Genomic DNA, 12888 nt, shown 5'->3' on the forward strand with positions numbered 1-12888 from the left:
AAACTAATCTAAAAATTAGACATTTGATATATTAAGAATAAATAAAATAATTAATATTAAGATATATAGTTTACTTTTTCTTGTATTTTTCACGGCATTAATAATGAATTAGTTACCTGCATAAACATATGTTATGATTGTCACATCCCGTCTTGAATCACAAGCGACCATACACAAAGTGCACACACACAAATTGGGGGAGGGATTTTGGTGAAAGCCTTAAAGGTGATGGATTGTGGTGAGGGCAGATATATGGATGTGTGGGTTTTCTAATAAGTAGGTTGCAATTTTTTTTGACATCTCATAATTATTAATGTAATGACGAAACAATTTGTCATGACCACGTAGGGTTTAAGCTGTATGTCAACAATTAATAGAAATTTGGCCAATTTAATTTTTAAAAGTCTGTAACAAATAACATTTAGCTAAAAAAAAATATTTTTTAAAATAGCTATACATCTATGGTACAAATGACAGTTTTTCGAATTTGCTTTTTAGAGAATTGGTAAAGACATTTATCCTATAACTTGACTATAATATCCATGTCATAAAACCATTTGATATTTACTATAAGGAATCATTTGCTTACAGCCAACGTGCACGAGCGATAGGTGAACAAAACATTGTTCTCCAAATTTTTAGAGCCTTGAAAATTATATCAGTGTTTTATCTCAACGAAGCTGATGCTACATTTGCAGAGATATCAACAATCTTATACTGAGGAAGATTAGCAAATGTTTTTCCATATTAAAAAATCATATGATGCAACAGGACTACTGTAAATAAACTGGTCTGTCATGGTAGGTAAAATAAAATGTTTCATTAATATTTCATCAGGCTTTTTAATGTGTGCCTGTGTGTGTGCATGTGTGTATGCATGCGTGAGTGTGTGTATGCAGGTGTTTTAAGAGGTATTAATCAACAATGCGAAAGTATGTCTAATAATGGATAAAAAAAAAATTGCATGTGCTTGCTGGGAGGCAAGGGTGTTTGAAAAAGTCATAATTTTTTGGGCATGTACTTTGTGCATGTTCTCTGATGAAGAGCCAGGACTGAAAACCCATTTCATTTCAGTCATCGGAGCTAAAAAAAACCCTACAAAACAAGGTTTTAAATTCACAATATAAAACAATAACATGACCAACTGCCTGTGGCCATCTTTCAATCCCAACCCATTCTGTACAGCAAGATACAAGACTATTCCAAGCCTATTTACACCACATCTTGAATACAGTCTCGGAATAATAGTTCACCTTTGTGTCACTGTACAATAAAAAATAAACAACAAATGTGCAGCTTACAGCTAACATTGCAACATGTATGGTTTTGTCTTAATATACATTATTCAGTTGAAAATAAACGTCTCTGTAGAGAAGATCTCTCTAAACATAGTGATGAAGACAAGAAATGGGTACATGTGTTGTATGAAGCTAGAAAATAAATGACAGGATGGAATAGAAACAGATAAAGACATGATGAAATTCTTTTTACAGGTCACAGGGTCTGTCTTCAGTCTGCTGTCATTGTAAGATCTTTCCAATTAAAAGCTAGTTTGTTCTTAACAACATCACAAGAGCACACCGATTAAATAATGCCAAATTTATGTTGATTCTGACTCATAATATTCAAAACAAAACTGCAACTTTTTTTTTATTAACAGCAAGGGATCTTTTATATACTTTTCCAAAGACAAGGCAGCACATATCACAGCCTTTGATATGCCAGTAGTGATGCACTGCTTGGGGAAGGATCTTACATTAAAGCACCAAAGACAAATGCTCTACTGCCTGAGCTAACCTTGTCCTCCCTCCCAACCATCAGTCGTTTTAATGACTAAATGCATGTTCTTGTTTACAATATCAGTGTCTGTACATCCAATGGGTTTCTGGTCATTCAACTGTTTGCATAAGCCCAACTACATTTTACTTCTTCTTGTACATGTGGAATTACTAGGCAGTTAAAAATCAAGTTTGGGCCATTACGAACTCCAGAAACTCATGGATATTCAGACTGATATTCTAAACAGGAAAATATTTAATGTAAAAACTATTTTATTCTTAACAAACTATTAGTTGGAAGCATGTTACAATGGAAGCAGCCTGAGGACAGTCTCTTGAATATTAATATCAATATGAGCTACTAAAATCATTTATAAAAATCTGTGAACACAAACATGCACGACAAGAAACCACATGGTAATGAATTGCATCATGTGGTGATTATCGTGATATTGATGAACAGTGCAAAGAGCTGTTTTAGAACTAATCACATGGAAAGAGAGGGAGTCAGTTTGTACCCACCATTTAAAAAATTATATATTGGTACCCACCATTTTAAAACAAATCCAAAAAATAACATACACGCCTTTCCAAAAAAGGATATACCTGTACCTAACATTACAAAAAACTATACCCAACATTAATAAAAATAATATACACATCATTCAAAATATTTTTATACCCACTATTCAAAAAATAATATGCCCACCATTTATAAAAATAATATACCCATCATTCCAAAAAATTATAATACCCACTATTTAAAAAAATAATATACCCACCATTAAATTTTGTTTTATTACATAGCTACTATTAAAAAAAACCCAAAATGTACCTACCATTCAAAACATAATATACCTACATTTAAATCCCTCCCCCAGCATTTTAGTTTTTTATATAGAGACAATGTTGCAGCATCCCCATTAGTATAGACAATAAAATAATACAGTGCCTCCACGTCCCCCTCCTGTGACTAATTCTGGAACAATTCTAAATGTTTGAGGCCGGACAAAATATAATGTGATATGAGGAAATGAATCGATGTAAAATGTGACATGTTTGACAATGTAGGTGATAAGTAACTATTGCTCGTTAATACCTGCAAATACACAATGAATCGACTCCACATCTTTGTAAAATATGTCACCGAAATTATAATCAAACCTGGGCCTATTTCACTAAACTCTCCCAATCGTGTGATCTCACCATGCGATGTAAAAAGACTTACAAAAACGATGCAATGTTGTTTTAAGTGAGTTTAAGAGAGCTTTGTAAATTAGGCCGAAGTAATGTAATGACACAAATATAAAAATGAGAATATCAGTACACAAAGAGAGAATCGGAGCATAAACAGTGCCAGCCCTCTAAATTAACTTTGTCACCTAGGAGCCAGATGGCACCTACTTGTATTTTTATATAGATAATATGAAATGTTTTAGTCGCCAAATGAAAATAAAAAGGTCGCATATGCGACCAAATCAGTCACAATGTTGAAGGCTGAGTGTGTGAGACAGACTGCAGGAAAATGGAGATGATCTGTTGATAAACATGAGACAGTATAAGGTGATGATCATCAAAACGGACAATATGAAATCATGATCATTAAAATAGTGGAGATGAACAAAAGGAGTCGGAATGAAACATTATAACAGGTTTTGTAAGACGATGAATTTACAAAAAATGGAAATCTGCTCGAAACATAAATGGGGTTGGGAAGATACAAAAGAATCCAGATATAGGTATATCTTGGTGGCACTATACAGGGTTTTTTCCGGTACATAAAACTGAGTTGGGTATAAGTGATGGATGAACAAGGAGGCTAGTGGTCTTGCGAGTTGGTACAGTATCAACAATGTAAGATGTGTAGTGCTGGTAAGAATTCGTGGGTGTGTTGATGGGGGTGGGGGATCTGGGTAGGAACAGCGAGTGAAACCACATTAACTGTTGTATCGTTTATGTCAAGTTGATTAGAATAATGTAGGTGGAAGGGGGATTAGGGTAAAAATATATATGTAGATCATAGGAGGGACGACATGAGATGTGTTAAATGATGCAAAACTATAACATTTTAACGAATGAATTGAATATGTGTATTATTTTTAGTATGGATTAAATATGTTAGAAATGGCTACCGAGTTTCTTTTGGGTACCCGACTTGAGACAACTGTTTTATCAGATATGACAAGTTGACCAGAGCAAGGAAAATGCGACAGTGGGGGATCAGGACCGAAATAATAAGTTAAAATATATTAACTGTTGTATCAGATATACCATTTGACGAGAAAAGGGAGTTGGAAGGGGGTGGAGTGGGGTAGGAATGAGGATCAAAAGTGGTTCAGTGAGTTGCTTAGAGTTAAGAGGGTGTAGAAAGAGGGGACAGGTCAGGAAACAGGCTGGATGCTTGTATGGAATGTTTACAGAAAAACTTGAAAATTGAAGAGCATAACAAAACCGTGAAAACAATGAGTAGATTTCAGGTGAACAACTCATTCATCATCCACCTTGCCTTGCAATATAATGACCATGAAGAATTTACTTTTAAAAAAACACAAAAAGATTAAAAATAAAAAAATAATAAAAAAGAGAAAAAAACATTTATAAATGCTTGGATGTACATTACAAAAACCGACAAATGCAGTGTTAATGCATATCGCTTTTAATGAATAATCACATAATGTAATGATTGAAAATCAAGCCTATACCAATAGTAAAAATCTTTTGAATAATTACCACACAAGGATTTATCCTGCTATCTAGCATGGTCATAAGTTTAAAAAATATATATATTATTAAAATTTGTGCTTAATTTTTATTAACTTAAAATAAGGAGTGAAAACGTAATTCACCATGTGCGTGTATATTCGTATATTCAGTTTTTGTCACTGGACTGATCAACAAAGAAGCTAATTTGTTAATGAGCGACTGGTTCAACATCAGTAACACAAATTCTGGAGTATAAATCTGACAAGTGTAATAACAAACATATACAACATCGGCAATCCAAGACACTGGTTTTAAGATTAACAACACATCTTAACATAAAAAAATACACTGTACCTGATATATGAGATATCAAAATCATTCTAATTTATAAATTTGTTACATTAATTGGTTGACATAACAACTAAAAAAGGTAGATAAAAAATGCACAACTTTATTAAAAGCACACTAAAAAATGTTTTTACTATTCAAAATATGTACTCGCATAAATGCCTACAAATCTGACTTGGTGTTATATATTTAAACTCTATTAATAGTTTTTCTTCTACTATATGAATGCGTTATAGTTATCTACGGTACACCAATCCAGTTTGTAATCATAATCAGAAGTATAATCATTTATTAATATTTTGTGATTAATAAACAACTGTTTTGTCAATTTATATAAACTTTAGCATTGTCTCTTGTAAAAATAACATTAATTTTATCCTCACTCAAAATATATTGGTGGAACCCCCTCAACCCCATTGTATTAACTTAGTTGTTTTTTTTCCTCGCTGCCACCCTCCCTTCCACATTGGTTTCTATTATAAACATAAGGTCAAGGTATAAATATTTTTAAAGATAATACAACTTATAGACAACTTTTGTGCTGGGGAGGGGGTTACATAGAGATTATTATACGAGCTTGTGTGTTGTACTGATTTTATAAAACGAGTGTCAGGATTCTTGTATATACATGAATCCTGACATGAGTTTCGTAAAATTAGTACAATTCACACGCGAGTGTAATAATTTCTTTATTATCCACATTTTGCAAGATATTATTTTCATGAATAACAAGCTAGAACCATGTCAAAACTTTTCAAACGTAACTAAAAAGAGACAACGAAACGACGTCATTTTCCGAAATGACGTCATTTTGATAAGCGGTTACACTGTGGATGCTGAATTAAGTTATGACGTCGCTTCACAAAATTACGTCATTCACTGTGCACGTAAAATCATTATGTCACACGTAGGTCATACTTGTTATATTTCCCTGAATATCTTGAACTATGTGGATAACAAAGTGAAGTAAAATGCCCTGATTAAAAATGTTCATGTGCAAACACCATGCATCAATATTAACCCGTTTAAAATGCAATCCAACTCACCCCAACCATTTGTACTTACCACTGTACTTGAATTGTTCTGATAGACAGTGCTGTGAGCTATTCCGTCTCAGGGTAAAGTTCCCCTGTAATTAGCAGTGTGTAATAGAAGGCAGGTGCCTATTTTCACTGGCTACTTTACCACTGCCGCTGCCAAATGTTCTTGCTTACAATTATATGTTCTCATTGCATTCTGTAGCTGCCTACTTTTCTCAATCAACCTATTTTTAAATACAATGAACACAGGGTATTAGTAAAGCGAGTTTCTTCTCTGGTTCTCTAGAATATGGCACAATTACCAATATCTTATTTGAAATTTGTAAGCCCATTTAAAACAAATCCAAATCAAAGAACTGTGCAATGATTCAAGGGGCTCAATACTTTATTCTGCTCTAATACCCTCTAAAGTTCTCCACACAAAAAACCCACTACTATAGATTATAACTTTTGAATCAACCTTCAGATATAACATTAGTGAAAGCAAGCACTCGAAGGTAAGAATATTCTATTGAACTTTTTTATTCTTCATCACCGATTAATTATATGTTAAAATCAATTAATTATTTTTTATCTTTCATAATTTAATGTCCTTAAAAACTTGGGGAATTGTGGTAAATTCAGATACATTACAATTTTATTACAAACCATTAGTCTGGTAAACACACATCACTAAAAATTATTTAAAACAGTTATAAGATATAAAATCTGTTTTACCTGAGGATTTATGCCATTTCTAAATAAGTAGCAGCTCAAGCTACATGACATATGAAGTCTCATTTGTGATAGTTTTGTTGCAATATTTATATATATACACACCAAGTTACGATGCTGTGTTTCTTTAATATTCTAGCAAATTAAATGTTAAGATCTCATAATTAAGGAGATATTATGTTTTTATATCTTTAGAAAATGGGGACTGTTTTTAACTCACAAAACAGATTTTGTAAGCACTGTGTTTCTGAACGGGTGAAGAATACACAATTTAGTTTTCAATTAACCTGTAGTTAAAAGAATCAATTACTATAATGTTTAGTATATACACGTATAAGCCAGTTTCAACCCATGGGAGACCATTTTGAAATAGCCTCGGTGAAGCTTAACCCTAAAAATAAAGCAACTTCTCCTTTGGGTTGGAACTGCCTTACAGACACTGGAGAAAACTTGGAGTGTTTTCTCTTTTATGGATACATTACCTGTCTCAAAACAAGTGCACTCCCCCTTACGGCTAGTATTCTTCTACTGCATACTCCTCTCTAGTTTCGGTCGGTCGGTCGGTCATTTGGGGGGGGGGGGGGGGGAGGAGGAGAGGAGGAGGAGAGAGAGAGAGAGACGACGACGACGACGACGGGAGGAGGAGGAGAGTGCACTTGTTTTGAGGACAGGTAACGTGAGAAAAAAAATTCATAATAGTGACAGATAATATTGTCCAAGAGTTATTGTTGGAAATTTGTCCTAAACCAAAGACTGGTTGTACATTCAGAAATATTGCAGTCATTTTACGATCACAAAGATTTCAGTTTGGTATTAATACGTCATTACAGAAAGATTTACTGACCTCCATGACACTGAATCTCCTGCACCAACCAGGTCAGGGCTAGCTCTGCCACTCACCAAATTTGCCAATTGCGAATTCTAAACACAACCGGCAAATTTTATTTTAATTTGGTGATCGAATTTCATGTAATGATCGATAGTTTGATGGAAATAATGGGTGTGTTTCTGCATTTTTTGGAGTTCATTAGATAATTTGAAAATATTTCTATACACCCAAAGCTAGTCCTGCTTAATTCCCTATTACTGATAGTGGTTTGTTTCAAATACTTAATTTCGTCACCAAGTATCCCAGAGAAAAATCATACATCGTAAATACACCACCATCTGCATTTGTTAGGTGTTTGTATTGCATTACTACATCATCGACCACAATGAATGTTTCTGCACCAACTGAATAATGGTTTGTTTTTAAATACTCAATGTCATCCCACAGATGATCATAAATCCGAAACAGACGGACAACTTCGTTTGTGAGATGCGTGTGCGGTCTGTCCCAGTGTCGTAGTTGGCCAGACATGGCTCCAGTCTCGACTCTCCATAACGCAGCGACGCGGTGAGCGCTACCGTTTGCGTCGACATACGCGCTTGTGCTCCTTGTGCCAGTGTTCCTGCTGACACTTAACGCTGCAGTACGACGTGTTCCAACAGCAGTGGTACATCGCCTCCTCCTCGCAGTTGTAACACTGGCAAAATAAACACACACAGCATTACAAATCTAGAATATCGCCTTCTCTTTGCAGCTGAAACACTGGCAAAATAAAAACATATAGCATTACAAAACTACAATATCGCCTCCTCGCAGTTGTAACACTGGCAAAATAAACACACACAGCATTACAAAACAATATCGCCTCCTCCTTGCAGTTGTTACACTGGCAAAATAAACACACACAGCATTACAAAACTACAATATCACCTCCTCCTTGCAGTTGTTACACTGGCAAAATAAACACACACAGCATTACAAATCTAAAATATCACCTCCTCCTTGCAGCTGTAACACTGGCAAAATAAACACACACCGCATTACAAATCTAGAATATAGCCTCCTCCTCGAACTGTAACACTGGCAAAATAAAACACACATATAGCATTATAAAACTACAATATCGCCTCCTCCTCAGTTGTAACACTGGCAAAATAAACACACACAGCATTAAAAAACTACAATATCGCCTCCTCACAGTTGTAACACTGGCAAAATAAACACACATCGCATTACAAAACTACAATATCGCCTCCTCCTTGCAGTTGTAACACTGGCAAAATAAACACACCGCATTACAAATCTAGAATATAGCCGCCTCCTCGAACTGTAACACTGGCAAAATAAACACACATCGCATTACAAAACTACAATATCGCCTCCTCCTCACAGTTGTAACACTGGCAAAATAAACACACACAGCATTACAAAACTACAATATCGCCTCCTCCTCACAGTTGTAACACTGGCAAAATAAACACACACAGCATTACAAAACTACAATATCGCCTCCTCCTTGCAGTTGTAACACTGGCAAAATAAACACACCGCATTACAAATCTAGAATATAGCTGCCTCCTCGAACTGTAACACTGGCAAAACAAAACACACATATAGCATTATAAAACTACAATATCGCCTCCTCCTCACAGTTGTAACACTTGCAAAATAAACACACACACAGCATTACAAAACTACAATATCGCCTCCTCCTCACAGTTGTAACACTGGCAAAATAAACACACACAGCATTACAAAACTACAATATCGCCTCCTCCTTGCAGTTGTAACACTGGCAAAATAAACACACCGCATTACAAATCTAGAATATAGCCTCCTCCTCGAACTAACACTTACTAAATAAAACACACATACAGCATTATAAAACTACATCGCCTCCTCCTCACAGTTGTAACACTGGCAAAATAAACACACACAGCATTACAAAACTACAATATCGCCTCCTCCTCACAGTTGTAACACTGGCAAAATAAACACATACAGCATTACAAAACTACAATATCGCCTCCTCCTCACAGTTGTAACACTGGCAAAATAAACACACAGCATTACAAAACTACAATATCGCCTCCTCCTTGCAGTTGTAACACTGGCAAAATAAACACACCGCATTACAATTCTAGAATATTCAATGCAATTGACCGTGTACTCGAAACTGTTCTGGTGCAGGAAATGTGATCCTAAATGTTCCAGAGGCAAGAACATGTTCATGAATGTTAAAAGTTCAACAGTTTTGAAAAGACAGTAAATGTTTTGCTTACCCTTAACTTGTTTGGCATAAAAACACATTTTTAAAAATGACTTTAAAAAAATTGTTCTTATTAAATATTAATCCAAACTAGTTATAAAAAAAAAAAGGAGGAAAAAGTAAATTTTTATTACTTTTACTTTTGTTTTAACATGCACTCTCATCAATATCCAGTGGAAATATAAACCTAGGACTTACAGCTTGCGAGAAATGTCTCTACAATTAAAACCACTGTTTTTTCTTGGTCGGAGAAATGGTTTTGCTGTGTAGTTAAAACCAGTGTACTATGATGACCCATTGTTTTTTTTGTGTTAATACTGACCCACTGTTTTTTCTTCGTCAGTGAGATGGCCTCCTTGTGTTTCTGAGCGAGTTTCTTCATCTCCTCCATGTACTGTTCTTTGTACTTCTCATCGGCCTGGCGCCGTGCCTTCTCAATCTCGCGCTGTTTGTTGTCCATCGCCCGGGCAACTGCCTGCTGCTTGTCCTCCTCGAAGTCTTTCTTCAGCTGTAACGACAAACACATCACATTTCTTAACACCACAACTTTCGGGATATTACAGGAGCCAATTTCACAAAACGTCGTAAATTTACGTTTCTGACTAGGAGCTTCATTAGTCATTCGTTAACATCAGGGCTCGAAACTCTCCAAAAAATAATAATGGATGTTGGCAAATTAAGGTAAGCGAACCATGAGCCATGAGCCAGATTTTAATGTGGAATAAATATATGCAAAACAAATATTAATATTGGCTCATATGTTATAGCTCTAAAGAAGATTGCCCAAATACATTGTAATATTATTTTGGCGACTAACATCATTATTTTTGAATATTTAAGTTGCCCAAACAGGACATTAGTTGCATTTGGTGACCTGGCCACAGGCTGTTTCGAGCCCTGAACATATGTTTGGCATCTATTTCATGCAAAAAATTACATCATTACAGAAGGACAAAAGAAAATGAAATTTATGTATTTCAAACTATATTTGGTTTACTGTTTACAGTAACACAAATTGTGGTTTAATTGTAGGTTTACATTTACGTGCAAAACTAGGCTTACAATGCTTTGTGAAACGGGGTCCATGACTAAAAACTGTTGAAATGGAAATAGTTTACACAAACTTTCAATTCTCAGAGCCTGTGTATTATTTACGGCTTTCAATTTTTTTTTTTTAAATTAATCGAGCTAAATCTTAATTAGGCACCTTTTTAAATCACAGTGTGCTAATAAGCTACAAACATTAAACCAAGGAAACGTTGCTGTAGTTTACAGTGCATAACCTAATGGCCTTTTACAGAAGTTCTGAATCAGGGATATATGATCTTTGGGCATATTATATGATAATTGAGATACATGTCTAGTTAAAGATTGAAGGAAGCTTTGATCGTTTTCCCTTTACAGGAATACCTAATCTTACCTCTGACCCAAGGTATCCCTCTCCCACCCCTACCCCCCAATTTTGTCTGGACTTGTCTGGACATCCCAACTATCCCTGTAAAAGGATGTGGGATGAAAAGAAAATACTGAGTATATACAAAAGATGATAAAATACCAGCTCTTAAGTGTATTAAGCACAAACCTTTAACCAAGTACTATCAGAAACACCAGTGTTACCGAGTCTACAAACCTTCTAAGAGAGATTGGCCAGGGTTCAAGTGTTATCAGTGTTACCGAGTCTACAAAACTTCTGAGAGAGATTGGCCAGTGTTTGAAGTGTTACCAGTGTTACCAAGTCTACAAACCTTCTGAGAGAGATTGGCCAGGGTTTAAGTGTTACCGAGTCTACAAAACTTCTGAGAGAGATTGGCCAGGGTTGAAGTGTTACCAGTGTTATCAAGTCTACAAACCTTCTGAGAGAGATTGGCCAGGGTTGAAGTGTTATCAGTGTTACAGAGTCTTCAAACCTTCTGAGAGAGATTGGCCAGGGTTGAAGTGTTACCAGTGTTATCAAGTCTACAAACCTTCTGAGAGAGATTGGCCAGGGTTGAAGTGTTATCAGTGTTACAGAGTCTTCAAACCTTCTGAGAGAGATTGGCCAGGGTTGAAGTGTTATCAGTGTTACAGAGTCTTCAAACCTTCTGAGAGAGATTGGCCAGGGTTGAAGTGTTACCAGTGTTACCAAGTCTACAAAGCTTCTGAGAGAGATTGGCCAGGGTTGAAGTGTTACCAGTGTTACCAAGTCTACAAACCTTCTGAGAGAGATTGACCAGGGTTGAAGTGTTACCAGTGTTACCAAGTCTACAAACCTTCTGAGAAAGATTGGCCAGGGTTTAAGTGTTACCAGTGTTACCGAGTCTACAAACCTTCTGAGAGAGATTGGCTAAAGCCTTCTCCCGGTCTTCTTTGTGTGCTTTCTCCAGACTGGACCGTAGATCAGACAATTGCTTCTCAGGTTTCTTGCAGTTGCATGACGTAGCTGTCGCCGGCACCGCGAGACTCTCGGAATCTTCCCGTTTAATAGTCTGAGTGGAGGAAGTGTGGCATTTCTAAAACCACAAAACACACGCAGTTGAAAGAACTTGTCAATGGAGAAGAAATACCTGTTTAACAACAACTCAGTACTTTTTAAACTATAGTCCGTCCCATCATTCTATAAAAATGTTTTTTGTAAATAATTTTAGTTTGGTTTGACGTATGAAGAAAAGTAAAAATGTTTTGGAAATAACAAAATACAAAATATTATGATTGTGTGCAATTTACAAATCAATCGGCTCAAAAATAAATAATTTGTAGTAAATTTCATAGTATGAAAAAAAGTGTTCCCTGTGGGATGAACTATAGGTCTAGAGAATAAGAGAAGAAAACAGGCATGGTACTGACCAAAAATGGTTTTCAAGGACAAAATTATACCAGAGGTCAACAGGGCCACATAGGCCCCCTGGCAGGGTTACGGGCAACGGTCCCTTGCAGGGATCAGGGGACAGTGTCCCCTGAAGCTATTGAACTTACAGTATTTTAGAAACATTCTGAAGCTTCTCCTGGCAGCTTTTTAAGTTAATCTTGAGAGAGAGAAAAAATCCATGCTTTTAACCATAATATTAATTATGAATAACAAATGATCATTACTTCTGTCTTCCCACCTCATATTCATTGAAACAGTGAAAACCACTTCCTACAAAAGTGTAGCGTAAATCAGTGTTGTGAAGACATGCCTGTCATACAAACCAATAACAGAATGAGAAGCATACTCTTTACGTCAAAACT

The 12888-nt window shown here is 35.7% G+C and overlaps 1 protein-coding gene across 2 annotated transcripts in view; it reads right to left on the reverse strand.

Moving 5' to 3' along the window:
* Positions 1-5535: 5535 nt before the first annotated feature.
* The window catches only part of LOC121382241 (zinc finger MYND domain-containing protein 11-like), a 41970-nt gene continuing 34617 nt past the window's right edge, over positions 5536-12888 (reverse strand). For both annotated transcript variants that reach the window (XM_041511768.1, XM_041511767.1), the window contains 3 exons: positions 11988-12170; positions 10004-10189; positions 5536-8109 (listed from right to left, as the gene is read on the reverse strand). In XM_041511768.1, coding sequence (XP_041367702.1) covers positions 7987-8109; positions 10004-10189; positions 11988-12170 — 492 coding nt within the window. In that variant the 3' untranslated portion in view covers positions 5536-7986. The remainder of the gene's footprint in view (positions 8110-10003; positions 10190-11987; positions 12171-12888) is intronic.

This window comes from Gigantopelta aegis, chromosome 9, assembly GCF_016097555.1.
Source record: "Gigantopelta aegis isolate Gae_Host chromosome 9, Gae_host_genome, whole genome shotgun sequence".
NCBI lineage: Eukaryota > Metazoa > Mollusca > Gastropoda > Neomphalida > Peltospiridae > Gigantopelta > Gigantopelta aegis.